Source organism: Syngnathus floridae, chromosome 17 (assembly GCF_059516105.1).
Source record: "Syngnathus floridae isolate MCC-2025c chromosome 17, RoL_Sflo_1.0, whole genome shotgun sequence".
Taxonomy (NCBI): Eukaryota; Metazoa; Chordata; class Actinopteri; order Syngnathiformes; family Syngnathidae; genus Syngnathus; species Syngnathus floridae.
The window spans coordinates 5,439,341-5,457,500 of NC_142429.1; the positions used below are offsets into that span (position 1 = coordinate 5,439,341).

Here is an 18,160-nt window from a genome sequence, read left to right on the forward strand (position 1 = left end):
TTGTGAATCTGCACCTCATATCGGTCAATTATTTGTATAAAAGAAAAAAGTAAATAAATACATACATAAATGAATAAAAAGCAGACCCACATAGACTAACCAATATGATTTGAGAGGAAATAAAATGGCAAATTGACCAAACTTGGATATAGGATGTTTCAACCCAAAGCTAGCTTTGTGTCATTTTAGAATATTTATTAGTATGCATGTGTGCTTACTAAAAATAGCAAGTGTTTAATATGAGCAATGAAAATGCATTGCGGTGCTGAGCAAGGCTCCATCTCCTAAAGAACTACTAAAGCAAGAAAATAAACTACAAGCGGGTTAAAAAACAACAACTCATTGCTTCTTTATTAGTTTTACAGTAGTCACTTATATGTTATAGCTGCCTTGAGTTGCTCTTTTGCTGTTTTTTTTTTTTTTCCAACTTCCCTCCTCATCTTCCCATCAACACAACAGAAGAGTTATGGACAAAATATAAGAACAACAAGAACACACACACACACACAAATCAAATAAAAAAAATGCCCCTTTTCACAAGGAAAACACATTTTGGCAAAAGGATGAAAGGTACTGATGATCCAGTGCATTCGAAAACATTCAGAAATACAATATGTTGATTCAGCGTGTGTACAGCTAAATATATAGGAGCTAGGAGGACCTTGGTCCAATCAGATTTCATCTCCTCACTTGTTGCCAGGCAGCTTGCAGGCTAACCTGCACCAGACATGAAAGGTAGAATTAAAAACACACACAATAAACACATAAGTGGACCAGCAAACGTGATGGCACTACACGGCTAACGGGAAGCCAATCCTGCTAGCATCCGGCTCGTGTATGACCATGTTTTTTTTTTTTTTGCCAGCGAACCCGGAAAGTTCCTAATGAACAACTCCAAAATTCACTCTTATCAAGATTTTTTAAATAGTGGATTACATAGCTGACTCTATAGGGCTGTAACGATTAATCGATTAGTCCCTCATCATTACATACGTATTTTTCATAAAGTGGACTATATAGTTTAGTGATCAACATAGCTAACAGGAACCAAACCCCAGCTAGTATCCTGCCAGTGCCGCTAGCAAGTAAAATAAAGACCGATTTGACCGACTGCTGCTCAACAGCCACAATTTGTCACAGTTTTGTCCGACCAACAGTCAAAGATTTGTGTAAACAATACAAAAAAATGAAGCTTAGTTCAACTTTTGGTTCACGTTTGTTCTTTTCCGTACGTTGATCCTTTTAACTTTTGATCGACCATCAGTAGCGTACAACCCCAACCCTATCTTGAGACCCTGCTCCACTAACATGCTAATGAGCTGGCAAATCTTCTCAGATAAAATTTTGTTAACAGATTCATAGCGTGGCAATGGTTGAACTGTTGCTAGCGCTGTTAGCTCGCTGCTATTCAAGTTGATGTAGTACAAGATAGTTAGCATGGAATGGCTTTTTAAAAAAAAAACATGTCGGAAGTGTCCTCTAACAATCGCCGCCAAAACATTTTGTTTTGCTTGTCTTCTTCAGTTACTGTTGCTAACATGCAAAAGCCAGCACAGCCAATTTTTGGTGCTAAGCTAGCTATGCTAACTTGAATCATTACGCTCCACACCGTCATTTTCAACGGAGGGCATCTCCTTAAAGAGGAACTAAACCTAAACCATTTTTTGAAAGAATACATGATGTGCCTGCCATCGTGGAGTAATAAATGGAATAATTCATAAACGTATAAGGTTTAACAAAATCGTAATTGAGATGCAGACATAAAGTGATGTCGAAACTACCAAGGCGCATTGCTCAGCCTTTAAAAAGGAGGCCGCTTACTGAATAACTAGGAGTGAATATTAATGGAATATTATCAATGGAATAAATATTTTGTATTTTTTATGTAAAAAGCATCAGATAAATGATGATATGGACATTTAAAATAGAACAATATTGAGATCTTTGGTTTAGTTCCCCTTTAAATGCAAGACTAGCATCCGCCGGCATTGTAACTTAGCAGAGTTTAGCTTCGGGAGCGTATGACAGCTTATTACAGCACAAAGATGTGTTGACAAGACGGAAGACTTCCTGCAGTTGTGCCGACAAGAAGGTGAACGGGGGCCAAAGCCGTAAAAACCAAAGTGTGGACGCAGCGCACTGATCTGCACTGGCTAAAACTACTTCACATGGTTGGCGGAAACCATGTTGTCTCGATTGATGGCTTTGCATTTGCCCCGGATGTTTTTTGACCTTTTGGAGTCGATTTGTGGTTCCTTTTTTGTTCTACTGACACATTTGGCTTGCCTTGGTGACAAAAAAAAAAAGACTTGATTGAAGTTCCCAATTAAGTCATTTTTTTCCTTTTTTATTGTGTACTCACTGGCCATGATGGTTGTATTAGATTAACATCAACTTGTGTATGCTCCATTTAAGAATCTAAGGTGCGTTACGTTGTGATGTCAGGCTGGGGGAAAAGATGGCACCGACGCATCTCATTTGATTTCTACGGCTTTGGGTCAGGGGTCATGAAAGTGGCGGCCTCTTGGGGTGTGCGCGCTCATTCACATGAAAACACAGAAATAACACACGCACGCACGTTTGTACAGAGAACAAGTATGTACATGCTCAGAGGTATGCCAACACGCTTCTCCTCATCCTCCTCCTCACCTGTAGTGTCCTCAATTGTCCCATGATGCCACAGGGCACTTAGCATTTAGCTGTTCTTTAGCAGCATCCTGTCCTCGGGCGGACAGGAAGTGGAAGCAGCGAGCGTGGCGGCGTTGGCGACAGAGGACGCGGACGAGGAAGAAGACGAGGACGAGGACGGCTGCGTGGGGAAGCAGAGGAGTTGTCCCGCTTCGGCGGGGAGCAGCGAGCACGAGCGAAGGTCCACCGTCTGCAGGGACGGACAACGGCGCAACAGTGGGACGCTCTGCTCAGTCACCTTCACGCAACCTGCCACACACACAAACATCAGCTTAACATTGCCATCATTTGGTGATACAGTTAACAGCAACAAAAATCCTTCCTGGCAAGGTCCAAACATTGTTGGGAAAATGCTTGAAGGAGATGACTGAGGCTGAAATTTTCAAACTCAACAAGCTTTCTAAACAAATCATCAATCAGTCGACGATTCCTCCATTTGATTTGTTTTGGCGCGCCACAAAAAGTGCAAATGGCGGCAACAGAGCCTGCGTTGAGCGACGGGGGCGTACCTGCCAGGTTGAGGTGCGTGAGGGTGTGTCTGAGCGGCGAGGCGGGCGCAGCCAACGTGGCCACGCTGTGGTCCGACACGTTGGCGCAGTGGCTGAGGTCCAGCTTGGCCAGACGCGGCACGAAGCGTACCAGCAGGCGGGACGCCGCGTCCGTCAGGTCCAGCCCGGACAGCCGCAGCTCCGTCACGTTGTGGAAGCGCCCCACTCGCGGTTCCGAGCCACTGCCACCACCGCGTACTGGACAACCAATCAGACAGAGGGACTATTACCTCCAAACTTAGAAATTCCTTGTCCCTCTTCTTCACCATTCATTTAGGTCAACAAACTAGCCAAGGCACTCAAAAACGATAGGGATCACCTGTCCTGCTATCGGAGGGCGGGGCCAGCAGCTCCCTCAGGTGTGCGTCCTTCAAGTCGTCCACGCCACTCAAGTCCAACATGCGCAAACAAGACCGCACGCCCTGACACAACGCCGACACCGCCGGCCACGCCACGCCCGCCACTGTTAACTCCGCCAGGCCTGGAGCGCGTGCAAACACACACACACACACGTCTGTCAAATAGGAGTGCATATGCAAGCGAGGATGGACGCACTGGCGGACAGACCCGGCAGGCGGCTGATGAGCCAGAGAAGCTGCTTCTTGGAGATGTTGGTGTGTCCCAGGTTGAGCGAGACGGGCTGTCGACGAATGATCCCGCTGAGCATGGGTGGCGTGATAGAGCGCTGTCGGCTCAGGTCGATCCGACTCCACAGTCGCTTGTCGCAACACCTGCGTCGCCATGGCAACCAGAGGTCAGTGTTACTTATGACAGGTCCGGCTATGTGGAGACGACAGTGATTCCCAAGCAGGGTGCCGCGGGAAATTAACCGATTTCACATCCTTAAGAAGGCATCCGTGGCTATCGATGGCAGTGACATATAATAATTCAATAAATCAAGACTCGTTCACGGCGGGACTGACCAGCGGCTCCACGTGCGACACACACGCATGCACAGGCACAGCTCACGATGACTGAGGAAGGAGAAGACCCGCAGCCAGGTATCACGCGTCATGACGTGGGTGCGGCCCGAATCCAGCGGCAGGCAGCTAGGCTCGGGGCAGGTGGGAGGCGGCCTCACCAGGTGGCGCTCCATCTGGATGGGACGCGGCGGAGACGGCACAGCAGGGGGGCTGCGCTTCATCACGTGCGAACGCCCCGCTGCCCCAGAGCAGGGCGATGCCGCCGTGGTCGACACCAGCGGCCCGCCGCCTCGCCCCCCATTGGAGGCGGGGACAGAGTTCCTCTGCCGACTCTTGTTAACTTTGGTCCCGCCCCCTCCCACCCCGCTGTGTCTGTGATTGGTCAGCAGGCTGCTGGCATTTTCTTTCTCCCCACGCACGCGTCCGTTGCGCGCCTCCTGCCCGTTGCTGCGCTGCGAGGACGGAGCCATCTGATTGGATGAGAGCGGCGAGGGTGACGGGAGGGAAGACGAATTTTTCCCGACTCTGTCCGAGGGCGGCGGATCGGCCTCGTCTCCGTCCATCATGGCTTTTCTGCCCCGCGGCGTCAAGGCTCCGGGCACGTCTCCTCTCCGCCGCGTCTTGTCTCCCGCCCGCTCCTCCTCCCGCTCCTCGTCTTCCTCCTCCGACTCGTCACTGGCACTGAAGCCCAACTCCGCCAGGCGCCTGTCCCGTTCGCTGCGGGTCTTCTCCGGTCGGACCAAGCTGCTGTTGCCGTGGGCGACGGGAGGCGGCGGCAGCGTGGGGGAGGAGGGCGAGGAGGCTCCGCCCCCGCGTAGAGAGTCGTCTGAGTCCGACTCAGAGTCCGACTCGGAGCTGGAGGACGATGACGACGACGAGTCGGGCCGGCGCTCCAGCAGGCACATCCTCTTGAAGCGTTCCAATTTTTCCCGGTGATGCGAGCGCTGTTCTGCACTGGACGACCCCCCTCCGACACCATCACCCGAAGCTGACAAGGAGGCCGAGCCCAGAGGAGCCACTCCCGGTGCGGAGGCTGGGCCGGTCGACTCTGCTCCTTCCTGTTTGGGCTTCTAAAAGCAGGAAGTAAGCGCATAGTCAGAACTACTGCAGCACAACCACAACGGAAGAAAACGTTTTGTGTACCTTTTTGAGACGTTTCTCGTGCGCACCCTTCATCTGAAAGAAAAGACACTTTTATAAGGAGGGAGCAGAGCAAGTGACCCACAAACAATTTTGAGATGAGATTTCTTCACCAGCCTGCTCCTGCATGATTCATTTTATAGAACAAGATTATGAACTTTGATTTTTAAGGCTTGGATGCAGGAGCCGCCTGACCTTCTTCTTGGGTCCGCCTTCCGAGGGCAGCGTCTCCTTCCTCCTCTTGTGGCTGCCGTCCGGCCTGGGTGCCTCCTTCTTGGGCGGCAGCTCGTCCGTCAGTTTCCAGCGGCCCAGCTCGCCATTGTCCAGACGCCGCTTGGCCAACATGTCCGCTTGCTCCTGTGGCCACACACAAGACCAGGGTGAGGGGGTTCTGGTCGCCAGACAAAGCCGGCGCCAGTCACTCACCTTGCTGGTTTTTCCCTCCTTGTGGCACTTGGGACACTCCCAGCAGTTGGGAATCTCGTCATTGATGATGCCCTCCGCTTTGCCCATCTGCCAGAACGCAATGCACACACACGTCAGACAGGCTTCTCTTGGGTGTCGACGGGCAACAGGAAGTGAGGGTCCGACGCACCTTGAGGCAGCGCGGGTGTATGATTTCATTGCAGATGGTACATTCCATCAGGCTCAGGCTGAACTTGTCCTCGTCACCCTCTACCGTGTCTTCCTTCCCCGCCTCGCCACACGCCAGGCACACCGCCGTGTGCGGCAGCACCGGCTGCATGCAGGGATCAGAGGTCATCGTCAGGTATGCTTAGCATCAGTGACTCTGCCCGGAGCACGTCAATACAACGGCGCTTGCAATATGACAGGCCATGGCCTCTCATCATTGCCTCCAAAATCAAACATTTCATCTGCCAATCAACAACATCAGATCCATCATCAGCGCGTATGCGTGTAAGGTCTGGTTCACTGGCAGTGCCAGTTGCCATGGAAACACCGCATCGTTGCCTGCTGGCCTGCAGCTTGCCTTGCATGACACTTGAATGCTCAGAGCACATACGTGTGTGCGTGCATGCGATGACATCCCCATGTGAACGCCAGATTGTCTTGGTGTAAAATCAGGGGCCAATCAGTTCAATCAATTGTTTTCCAATCAGTTGTTAGGGTTGCCCTCAATGCTACGGCAACAATCACAGTAAGTTTGGTGTCAAGTTGAACGTTGGCCTCACCGCCGTGCACTGCCGGAGCAGACAGGACTGCTTCATGCGTCCGGGCCCGCCGAACTTCTTCATGTCCTTGCAGAAGTGACACTCGCCGCACTCACTGCGGGTGCACGCCTGGCAGCGGCGGCACCGCGTCCTCCTGCGCCTCGCCCCCCCGCCCAGCGCCTTACTGCCCGACATCCCACAACGAGTCAGCTGCAACAACAAGCAAAACAAACAAACAAACAATATGTTAGAGTGCTCAATTGGCCGCTGATGATTGACGTACAGGACAACTTTTTAGGGCAGGTGACACCATTCGATGTACTGGCAAATAATGATTAGTTTTAATAAATTCATCTGTCAGTTATTTCCACTTTAACCAATACTTTTTTTTTTCTGTCGGCAATGTCACACAAAAATGTTCCTCCATCCTTTCATCCATTTTCTGTGCCGCTTGTGCCCACGAGGGTCACGGGCATACTGAAGCCTATCCCAGCAGTCATCAGGCGACATCCTGAACCGGTTGCCGGGCACACAGAGACAAAAAAACATCCACACTCACGGGCAATTTGGAGTGCTCAATCAGCCTACCATGCATGTTTATGGAATGTGGGAGGAAACCAGAGAAAACCCACGCAGGCACAGGGAGAACATGCAAACTCCACACACCCTCTGAACTGTGAGATGAATGTGCTAACCCATGCGCCATCGAGCCGCAAATTTAAATATTCCTGAAAAAGCAAACTTTTTCCCCCAACACATGAAAACTACAGTTCTCCAGAACTGATTTTCAAAATTCTTCCTGCGTTGTCCTAAAGTTGAAGTGGCAATTACAACCTGATGCAGCATTTGAAAGATCAATAAAAATGCTCCAAAATGCAGGAAGCTCTGCGCCGAGAATTGCTGAGAATTAAGCAAAATACACTCCCAAAACAAAACAAAAAAGTCAACATTCCACAATATGCTAGTTCAAGGCTTTCATGTAAAAATGCTAAGAGCTACTACTCATCACTGGGTCACGTGATCAATGGACATCACAAAGCATCCTTGGTAGGAGTTAGCAAGCATTAGGAAGCCAAGCAGTACCTAAAGGCTGCCTACTGCTAACACACATACATACATACATATGGTCGAACCCACGCACGCACATACATACATACAAACATACACATTCATACATACGGACGGACGCACGCCCCCTCCGTGAATGAGGAACATGGGCTAACATGCTAAGCCCTTAGCATCGCTCTGGCTGCTCTCTTGAGTCAAAGGACTGGCTGGCGCACACGCACGAACGACAGTTGTTGTCACTCACCTCTGGCTATCAGCTCGCATGCTCGTGCCTCGTACATTAGCAACAATATTTAGCCGTCCAGCCAGCTAGCCGCGTTAGCTCGTCGTCAGTCCGTCCGTCAGCTTCCTTGTTTAGTGCCGATGATCCGCCCGCCTCCACCACCACCACCTCACGCGCGCCCCATGCCGCCGTTCACCGACTTTAGTCTCCTTCTAGCTTCTAATCAGCGAGCCCCGAGGAGCCAATGCGTTATCTATAGCACAACAATTCGATCTTGATGAGGAGAAGAGGGGCGCAGTGCTGCTGTTGGTGCTGCTGCGAGACGAGCCCATTCATCTCTCTCTTGAGCTCACTGGGCTGCGCACGTCGCAGCGTGCGTGCTCGCTCTATTTCCCAGGCTTGTTCACCGCATGTTGACATATCCCTCCGCATTAAGTAGACCGTCCCTCCCATTGATTTCTTGTTTATTTTTCATTTTCTTACAGCACAATGTAAATAAGCAAAAACTAATAATCTCACACAAAAAACTAAAATAAAAAATACCAAAATAAAAAAAAAACATATTGTAATGGGAGCACAATTTCAAGGTTTTGATAGCTTTCTTGTTTTAACATTTTTCATAGGCTTTAAAAATAGGTTTCATAATAAGACCATGTATTTTTGAATGTGTTGGTATTTTTAACCATGGACTCTTCTTTTCCCGTTTGTCTGTTGAGTGTGACGTGCTTGTTATAGTGTCAAGGTGGCGAGCCATGACACGCCTGGGATGACGTCACACAGGTGACTGCAGGCGCGGGCTCCGGGGAGACCAGTCAAACTGAAAATTAAGTAAATAAATGTCGTAAATACGGGTGACGTCACATACTAAAATGCATTATGGGACTTGAAGTTGTCGCCGCTATAAAAAGATTAGATTCACTAGAGTCACAGTGGACACACAATAGTCACACTTGGATCCAGGCAAATGTATATGTTGATATAAGCGGTGGCGTAAATTCAAGTGAAAGTTGTACTAGAGTCACAAGTAGAAGCGTTTGTAGTGAGACAAGCCCGAACCAATCGCTAGCCATTAGCATGTAGCCACTGGGCTAGCAAGCTAGGCTCTAGTGCTAGCGGCGTGTAATTGGTTGACGTGCGCCGGTAGTGTCGGCTCGTCCATCAACATTCGGGTGCTGTTGGGACGGAACACAGTCCCCAGCGAGCGAGCCAGCGACGCGGACTTGGCGAACACGGATCGGAGGCGTCGTTGTGCGCGTCTCATCCTGCGAGTGAAGATGATTAAGCTCTTTTCCCTGAAGCAGCAGAAGAAAGACGAGGAATCTGCTGGAGGAAACCGAACCGGAGCCGGCGGTAAAAAAGCCAGCGCGGCCCAGCTTCGAATACAGAAAGGTGCGATCCCTCCGACCACAAACACACACCTTTACACTCTTCGATGTACACTCAATGCGTGTGTATACGTGCGTGTGTGTACGTGCATATGTTTGAAATTGTTTAAACACAACTGCGAGCTCCCCACTGTTCCCAAGCCAAGAATACACTCAGCTAGCAGTTAGCCACAGAGGCTAAGTGCTACCGAGCTGACTCGCGCTAGTCCAACTTAGACTTGTGTCTTCAATATACTGACGACACCACACACAGAACAACACAACATATTTTATGGCTGGCTAGCTGCCTAGCAGCTAACACTGCTAGCTCTTAGTAGTGCGATCTTTGTGCTTAACTGTTAGCACACATGTGTGCTGCTTGCTGTATTAGCATCTTGACGTCATGACACCTGCAAGGGTGACGTTAGCAAGCCACACCTGCAAGTTTTTTTGGGCACTATTCCTTGCTCAAGTTCCAGTGACATCACTTCCTGTGATTACACAATGTGCTACACAGTTATCGTGGTTATGCACATATGCCGTTGGCTAGTGTTCGATTCCAAAAAGGTGTCATTTAGATATCCATGAGTTCATTCCAATCAATTGAATCTACCAAAGACAGGATTTATTTTCTATTGAAAATGTCGATTGTTTGAACACCAAGTGTTTTTTTTTAAAGGGGTCTGTTTCAGTAGTGTTTTATTTTGAAATTGCATGTTTCAGACATCAATGAGTTGAATCTGCCAAAGACATGTGAGATCAACTTCCCTGACGACGACGACCTCCTCAACTTCAGACTCATAATCTCACCTGACGAGGTGTGTGCGTGTGTGTGCATGTGTGCGCGCATGCGATGAATGGTGACCTGGTTTTTTTCTTCTTTGTCCTGTTAGGGTTTTTATAAAGGAGGAAAGTTTGTCTTCAGCTTTAAGGTCAGACTCAACTTTTCTTTTAATCTGTGGAAACGCTGTTCTTTGCATGCAAGAGTTGTGTGTGTGTGTGTATTGCAGGTAGGACAGGGTTATCCTCATGACCCCCCCAAGGTGAAATGCGAAACGATGGTGTACCACCCCAACATCGACCTGGAAGGAAATGTCTGCCTCAACATCTTAAGGTGACTTCACTTCCTGTTTGCTGAGTCGCATAACGTTTGTGTGTGTGTTTTAATGTGTGTGTCCTGCAGGGAGGATTGGAAGCCCGTGTTGACAATAAACTCCATCATCTACGGCCTGCAGTATCTTTTTCTAGTGAGTAACTTCCTGCTTGTGAACGTCACGATGGTTTACTTCATCATGACAGAGTGTCTCAAGGCGCTTTGCTTGCGTTTCAGGAGCCCAACCCAGAGGACCCCCTGAACAAGGAGGCGGCCGAGGTCCTGCAGACAAACCGCCGCTTGTTCGAGCAAAACGTCCATCGCACGCTGCGCGGCGGCTACATAGGCTCCATCTACTTTGAGAGGTGTCTGAAATAGCTCCGCCCCCGCCCGTAGGAACCAACCGAGGACATTTTGGGAGGTCCCCTGCCCCGCCCCCTTGTCACATTTTTCATTTCCATGACTCAGCGTTCATCGTTCACGCCCAGCAGGACTCGGGGATCTTGGGAGGGGAGGGGGGGATGGAAGTGTGGCGGGACGTGAATGTTGACGGCGTCACACACGCTTTGACTTTTCATTTGACATGAGGCCACGCCGCCGCAAACTCCAAACAATGCGCCCCCGCAAGGGGTGGTTGTCGGGCGAGGGGCGGAAGGATGAGTTTTGAGTTTGCCGTGGGGGCGGGGCTACCATGGTGGCGGGCGGAAAACATGCTGAAAAAGATGGGGCTTATGAGTTGATATGTACATGAAGACTGCAATGATTGACGTGAATAAAATACCAACTTGAACGATCCCGTTTTGCATCTTTGCCACTGCACTGGATATGAAAAGAGTGAGGCAAAAACAACCACCTCTACAAGATGGCCATCTTTATTTGAGAGAAGAGAAGCAGAAGAAAGGGGCATTGTGGGTCATAAACATCAGACAACTTCCTGTGTGTGTGTAGGAAGTCGGCGTGCTCAGGGGAAGCTGTCGTCGTCATCTTCCGCCATTTCTTTGGCGAACTCGAGATCTTGCTGCTCACGCTCGCGACGCTCCTGAAAACGCATGTGATGTCATCCTCTGAACATGCACACACTTGGCGTCTTATTTCAAAGTCAGTGATAAAGCAGAGAATGTCACATGTACTGAAATGTGTTCGTCTGGAGTGTGTGTGTGATTACCTCGGCTGACTCCAAATCTTTGTTGTAAGCTTTTGGCGGAAACCTCATGGCCTGAACACAACAGCGGCACAGTTAATACCACGACACGGTTGCAAATGCAGTGTGTGCACGGGCGTGCTCACCTTGACCGACATGTTGTGTATGTCAAGGCAGAAGGAGATCCTCTGGTGGAAGGCCAGCTGCGGTTCACGGGTGCCGTAGATGTCTATGGTCTCTTTGGATTGGACGAAGCCTTTCTCGTGGTTGATGCTGGCCTCGATCACGCCGTCCCGGATAGCCTGCATGGACACGCGGCCGTCACCTGTGTGCGTGCGTGTGTGCGTGTGTGTTACGCTACCTTGGCCACAATAAACTCTGCATCCTCGGGACTGTCCAATTGCAGCTTGAGGGCGATGTCGGCCAATGAGATGCGAGAGTACGACAGGCTGATCATACGCACGCCTGAACACACAAGCGCCGACGTGGTTAGTTTCGGCGATGCGTGCGTGTGCAGGGTGGGGTGTTGCTGGGCCGGCCGGGCTCACCTGTCTTGATGACGTTGTGTCTGAGGCGGATGATGAGCGTGTACGTGCCGTCAGCCTGGAACTTCTCTCCAAACTGCTCCAAGACTTGGTTGAACTTAGACAGGTTGCCCGTTCTCACCGCTGAACACACATACAATGTGTTGAAAGTGGTTAGTAGTGCAAAACGCTCATACACGTGCTCGTTGGGGACAAACATTTTGTTACTGGTAGTTATTACCATGTAACGCTGCATAATAATAACCCAAATAAACTAGTTCCCTTGCAGTCCTACAGATGGGAGTAAAGCACAAAGAATCATCTTGCAGAGCTGACACTAGGAAGGCAATGTCATCACTGACCCTGAGTGAGCAAGAAGTAGGGCATGAGTGACCTCTTGAGCGACGGCTGCCTGAATTGAAGCCTGTCTGGAATTTCTCCCAACAGCAACTCCACCACAATCAGCAGCTTGTGCACCTGAACCCAAACACACAGTTGCGTCAACTTTCTGCTCGACCCGCTTGCCGTGCGGATGCGTGCTCACCGTCTGCTTGAATCCGACGGCGGTGTGTTGCGGAGCTTTCCTGAGCGCGTTGGTTAACGTCCGGCGAGCCTCCGAATATTCCAGCTGGATGGCTTTAATGCGACCTGCAACACAAAAACACACGATGGCGCTCAGTGACCCCGCCCACCGCTAACAACTGCGGAGTCTACATGTGTTGCTCCACCGTTAGATAAAAGAATGTTGCTGAAAGGGCTGCAAAATCATCAGTGTGTGTGTGTTTGGGAGTAGACAAGTTCGGGCGTGCGTAATACCAGTGTAGTAGAGGTATCGGGCCCACTCATTGTTGTTGGCAAGTTCTGGAAATACGGACTTGGACACGAGCTTCTCGGCCTGATCGTAGAGGTTGAAGTTGAGGTAATTCCTCAGCAGGAGATTGAGCAGAACCGCTTGGCCATCTGCGTCATGACGCAGCGTCGCCGTCCGTAGGCGCGTGTGCAGGAAGCTGAAGGAGAACAGAGGCAAAATCACGACACTGGCGGACTGAGGCGATGGGGCAAGGGAGTACCTGCGGATGTCATCCAGCTGGTCAAGAAACTCATAGACGCGGGCGTGGTAGTAGTAACACTTGGCGGCCACCAGGTCCAGAGCCCGGCGGTTTTTGGAGGCCATCTTCTGCAGCAGGTCGTCAGAAACCTTCTGAGCCTGACAAAAAGTCACAGGAGGAGTTTTGGTCTTTAAAATCATGTGACACCACACCATACTTAGGATTAGTGGCATGATGACGGAGGGCAAGAGTTGACAGCTTCTAGCAATGTGACGACGCCTAACCAAATATATAACCATAATATGATAAAACGCAGAGTCAGCCTGGATTGACCACTTCAAGCAGTTACCCAACACTAAAAATATCTCTGCAACGTTTTGTGAGTCAGGAGGAACTGAATGATTGTCATCATTCCTGTCCATGTCATATATGTTTGACGCTCATCTGCATAAATGAGTGAAAGATTACCTCGATGAACCTCTTGTTGTTGGTCAAGTGGACTACAAGAAGCAGCTGCAGGTAGGCCTCTACCTCGGGAAGCAGAGGACTGCTGGCGGCCTTACCCGTCCTGGGCCGGAACGGCACGTCCCCATCCACCAGATCCATGGGCTGGAAAAGTACGGGAAACATAAATTGGGGAGAACTTTTGCAGACCTCCGCAAACTGAGGCATGGGTTAATGTGATGCGAGGTCATGTGACACACCTCATCCAGGAAACCAAGCAAGAAGTCTCTGGTGGCGGCGTTGTTGGTGAAGAAGCCGCAAACCGTTTTGTGAAGCACCAGAGTGTTGAGGCGGCGGCTGGTGGATGGCAAGGCTCGCAACGCTCTCAACACAAAGCGAGGCTCCTTGCCCGACACGGCTTTCTCGATCTGTTTTACGTGCTCCTTGATGTCTGAGGCGTTTAGGATGACAAACAGAGCAAAAGTGAGCCCTTTCCAAGCAAAGTGTAAAAACACCAATCAACACATGATGCCCACAACCAGCGCACATCTCTTCTCCTGATTTCTCGATGGACTGGTTTTAGTGTGTTTGATAAATGACTGAACAGTGGTTCTTGCCTCCTCCGATTTTGCTCATTTAAGTTTATAAAACAGCGGTTGAATGTGCAACATAATTAACACTTTGGATCAAATTTCGTAAACATCATGTGACAAACTCTCGCTTGACGTTTGTTGGCAAATGTGTCGCTGTCCCTCAGGCAGGCGTCAAAAACATTTAGCAGAGTGACGTCACGCGCTATACCACCAACGCTAGCGAGGCTTGCAGCCGACTCACGAATAGTCGGTGACGGCATCCCGGCTTCGGAGGTGCAGGTGGCCTACCTTCCAGCGTTAGGCTGTCCAGCTCCTTAGGCGGCTTGGCCGAGCCTGCTACCTCCACCTCGGGCATCTCGACGTCCTGCGGCTCGGAAGAAGTAGCGGCGGCCTCCTTGGGCTTGTCGGTCTTTGAGTCTCGCTCTCGGCCTCCCGCTCGGTCGCGCCGCTTGGCCCCCGCCGTCTCCTTCATCGCCTTTGCTACTCGAAAATGTCACAAGCAAAACGAAACAAACTAAAACAAATAAACCAAAAGAGACAAGGACAAGTTTGTGCTTTTGTCTTGGCTCGCTGGTTGGACGCCGCAATGACTGGCAAGTCTGCTGGAGCGGCGCAAAGGATTGTGGGAGGGGGCAGAACAGGCAGCGTCAATCGATCGCAGAGTGCGTCGACGTCACAATACTGTGATCCCTCGCTATTGCGCGTTTCGTTTATCGTGGCTTCACTACATCGTGGATTTTTTTTTTCATATTAAAAAAACATCTAAAAGTTAAAATAAAACTTCTAAATTGAGGAAACATGTATCTAACCTTTAGGACAGTGTAGTATTGCTCCAAATGTTCGTTTACGTTCCTTTAGAAGTCGGTTTTTGCGTGTTAGCACGATCCCGAATTAGCATCTTTCCGCTAACTCGTTAGCCTGCCCAGTACTTCTTGTTGGTGAACGTACTTCGCGGATTTCACTTATCGCGGGTCGTTTTTGGAACCAATTATCTGCGATAAATGAGGGATTCCTGTACTTGATTGTTTTCGTACTATGTGTACAATATTTTTCTCTCGAAAATAGCTTCTCGGCGTGATGAGAAGCCAGCGGAGGTTTGGGATACTTGCTGTAACAAATATAATCTAATAAATAACACCTTTTAAAATCTTTTGAATTATTTCTTTAGCTTACTTTGTTTCTGTTTTTATTTCTTTTAGTTCACATTCCGAATGTCAAAGTCTTTCTTGAGATGATCTTGTCAAAATATAAAGACAAAAAAATATATAAAGTAAAGAAAAGTGGAACAAATAGAAGTAAACATGCCCCAAATAAAAAATGTGCTGTTGTATTTCAGGTGTCATGTGGGAGGAGCTTGTGTCATCTGCTCACAGCTGATAGAGAGGCTCTCACGCTCAGGGCCTCACTCACGTCTTTTTGATCTTCATCTCTTTCTCGTCACTTCCTCCACATCCCCTCATCTTCATTTGCGTCTTCTTTCGTCAGCATGTGTTGAGCTTCATCCTCGAAAAGGATTGCAGGCATCTCACAAAATGAACTTTTGAAAGTTCAGGACATCATGGAGGACGACAGCAAAACATCTGAGGACCAAGAGGCGGAGTCCTCTCTTACCGAGACCCTCGCCGAGAGCCGGTCCACTGACACCCAATCGGAGACATTGTCCAGTCAGGACAGCACCTCAGATTCGGGTGAGGTGACGGCAGTGGGGCCAGTGTTGACGTCAGACGGGGACGAGGCGGCCACCAAGGCCGTGGCGTCCTCACCCGACGGACGCTTCCTCAAATTTGATGTGGATATTGGACGAGGTTCCTTCAAGAATGTCTACAAGGGCCTTGACACCGAGACCACCGTCGAGGTGGCCTGGTGCGAGCTGCAGGTAAGCACGCGTACGCACACACAGACCCACACATGCATGGGCACACTCATGCATACAGTACAAACTGTACAGGAGCACACATTTGACCTTTGTCCACCTTGACCTTCTATGCTGCAAGTGCCTGTTGCTAGTGATGTCATCTCAGACGCCTCATCAGGCCAGTGTGTGCGTGTGCATGTGAATGTTAGCATGTACTACGTGTGTGTGTGCATGAGATAAATTACTTGTGATGACGCAGCACTTTTATGCATCTGATCAGACTCACAACAGCTGTCTTATGTTGATAATGGCACACACGTACATGCACACACGTATACACATGCACACACATACACACACACACAATTAATGGTACCATAATGTTGGCCAAATTGTTTGTGTTGTGTTTGTTTTGTTTGTTTCTGTTATTTTTATTCAGCAGTTCATATCTTGTTAGCATCTTAGCAAGACTGACAAATACTTCAAAGGTGATTGTCTTTAACCTAATGACCTCAGATGACGAGTCATTAGTTTATTAACGGTGAACGACTGACCAACCTCATCAGACTCAGCGGCTGACACGTAGTGAGCGTCAGCGTTTCGAGGAGGAGGTGGAGATGCTGAAGACACTCCAGCACCCCAACATCGTTCGTTTCTTCGACTCGTGGAAGTCGGTGCTGAATGGTCGCAAGTGCACCGTGCTGGTGACTGAGCTCATGACCTCGGGGACCCTCAAGACGTGAGTCCGCCGGCCGCTTTTCCACTCACGGCCCCCCCGGCTGAACCCCCCCCCCCCCACCCCCCAGGTACATCCGCCGATTCCGTCCGATGAAGCTGAAATTACTTCAACGTTGGAGCTTCCAGATCCTGAAAGGTCTTCACTTCCTGCACTCACGCAATCCACCCATCCTCCATCGCGACCTCAAGTGTGACAACGTCTTCATCACGGGGCCCTCAGCCTCCGTCAAGATCGGGGACCTCGGCCTCGCCACCCTCAAGAAGGCCTCTTTCGCCAAGAGCGTCATCGGTAAGGCAGCGCCCGGACGTCGCTCTGACATCACTGCAACCTCACAATGTGGTCTGACCGTGCATTTAGGAACCCCGGAGTTCATGGCTCCTGAGATGTATGAAGAGAAGTACGACGAGGCGGTGGACGTATATGCCTTCGGGATGTGCATCCTGGAGATGGCCACGTCTGAGTACCCGTACTCCGAGTGCCAAAACGCAGCTCAGATTTACCGCAAGGTTACCAACGTAAGTGGCCCCTGCTCCAGCATCTGCTCGGTTCTCCACCAATTTTCCACCTCGCTTGTGCCTCCATTGCATTCTCCTCTAAAATAGTGTGGCGCTCTCAGCTCGCTTTTGTCTCTCTGGGTCCGCTGCTATCACAGGGAATCAAACCTGACAGTTTCTCCAAGGTCACAATTCCCGAGCTGAAGCACATCATCGAGGGATGCATCCACACCAACAGCAGCGAGAGGTACTACCCGCTGAGGACCCGTGTGGGAGTAGCTGTGTTGACCTTCCTGGCCACGCCCCCTTGACCCCGAACCCCTCCTACAGGTTCACGGTTCAGGACCTTCTGGACCAACGCTTTTTCCAGGGTGAACTGGGCATTCACGTGGATTTGGCCGAGGAGGATGACGGCACCAAGTCGGCGCTCATGCTGTGGCTGAGGATGGACGGGACCAAGAAGCTTCACGGCAAGTACAAGGACAACAATGCCATCGAGTTCCTCTTTGAGATCAACAACGACGTCCCTGAGGTGGTGGCACAGGAGATGGTAGGCACTCACTCACTCACTCACTCACTCACTCACTCACTCACTCACTCACTCACTCACTCACTCACTCACTCACTCACTCACTCACTCACTCACTCACTCACTCACTCACTCACTCACTCACTCACTCACTCACTCACTCACTCACTCACTCACTCACCGCCTCGCCCTTCCTGCAGGTGGTGTTGGGCTTCGTGTCCGAGGGCGACTATAAGCTGGTGGCGATGGCCATCCGAGACGGCGTGACAGCCATCAACCGGCAGCGCGCTAAACGCCGCCAATTGGCCGTAGAAGCCGCCAGGCAACAGGAAGCCGCCGCCGCCCAGGAGAGTGAACGCCCCCTACCCATGCCCCTCCAGGCGGCCAATCAGCAAAGAGAAGTGCGTGTGCATGTGTGCATGTCTTTGCGTGTATGAATGTTTGTGTGTGTTAATGCAAATGTGTGTTAACGGTAATCCTCCATCAGAACTCTGAAGTTCCTGCCACAACCAGGCAACAAGCCCCACCTAATGCCGGGACATCATCTGCCAGCAGCCAGGTGCATTCTGCGAG

At 50.2% G+C, this 18,160-nt stretch overlaps 4 protein-coding genes across 5 annotated transcripts in view; 2 read left to right on the forward strand and 2 right to left on the reverse strand.

Moving 5' to 3' along the window:
* Positions 1–324: 324 nt before the first annotated feature.
* On the reverse strand, positions 325–8,176 carry fbxl19 (F-box and leucine rich repeat protein 19). The gene is made up of 11 exons (XM_088357735.1): positions 7,784–8,176; positions 6,493–6,681; positions 5,895–6,038; positions 5,726–5,812; positions 5,495–5,656; positions 5,303–5,335; positions 4,160–5,229; positions 3,804–3,967; positions 3,556–3,717; positions 3,198–3,434; positions 325–2,937 (listed from the first exon to the last, which is right to left on the reverse strand). Exons 2-11 carry the CDS (start codon positions 6,664–6,666, stop codon positions 2,696–2,698), a joined length of 2,475 nt encoding a protein of 824 aa, XP_088213861.1. The 5' UTR covers positions 6,667–6,681; positions 7,784–8,176; the 3' UTR covers positions 325–2,695.
* A 458-nt stretch (positions 8,177–8,634) lies between these two features.
* On the forward strand, positions 8,635–11,013 carry ube2m (ubiquitin conjugating enzyme E2 M). Its single transcript, XM_088357764.1, has 6 exons — positions 8,635–9,151; positions 9,850–9,944; positions 10,020–10,058; positions 10,137–10,240; positions 10,310–10,373; positions 10,457–11,013. Exons 1-6 carry the CDS (start codon positions 9,037–9,039, stop codon positions 10,595–10,597), a joined length of 558 nt encoding a protein of 185 aa, XP_088213890.1. The 5' UTR covers positions 8,635–9,036; the 3' UTR covers positions 10,598–11,013.
* A 60-nt stretch (positions 11,014–11,073) lies between these two features.
* psmd3 (proteasome 26S subunit, non-ATPase 3) lies at positions 11,074–14,607 on the reverse strand. The gene is made up of 12 exons (XM_088357736.1): positions 14,259–14,607; positions 13,638–13,828; positions 13,402–13,542; positions 12,955–13,091; positions 12,701–12,891; positions 12,429–12,532; positions 12,247–12,361; positions 11,909–12,028; positions 11,722–11,825; positions 11,507–11,662; positions 11,385–11,435; positions 11,074–11,258 (listed from the first exon to the last, which is right to left on the reverse strand). The coding sequence occupies exons 1-12, from the start codon at positions 14,440–14,442 to the stop codon at positions 11,181–11,183; spliced, it is 1,572 nt and encodes a 523-aa protein (XP_088213862.1). The 5' UTR covers positions 14,443–14,607; the 3' UTR covers positions 11,074–11,180.
* A 55-nt stretch (positions 14,608–14,662) lies between these two features.
* The window catches only part of LOC148383876 (serine/threonine-protein kinase WNK4-like), a 6,913-nt gene continuing 3,415 nt past the window's right edge, over positions 14,663–18,160 (forward strand). The window contains exons 1-8 of one of the 2 annotated variants that reach the window (XM_088357733.1): positions 14,663–15,846; positions 16,392–16,564; positions 16,632–16,852; positions 16,922–17,079; positions 17,217–17,305; positions 17,389–17,608; positions 17,788–17,988; positions 18,075–18,160. The exon at positions 18,075–18,160 is cut by the window's right edge and continues 20 nt beyond it. In XM_088357733.1, coding sequence (XP_088213859.1) covers positions 15,529–15,846; positions 16,392–16,564; positions 16,632–16,852; positions 16,922–17,079; positions 17,217–17,305; positions 17,389–17,608; positions 17,788–17,988; positions 18,075–18,160 — 1,466 coding nt within the window. In that variant the 5' untranslated portion in view covers positions 14,663–15,528. The remainder of the gene's footprint in view (positions 15,847–16,391; positions 16,565–16,631; positions 16,853–16,921; positions 17,080–17,216; positions 17,306–17,388; positions 17,609–17,787; positions 17,989–18,074) is intronic. The other variant, XM_088357732.1, reaches the window with a different exon arrangement.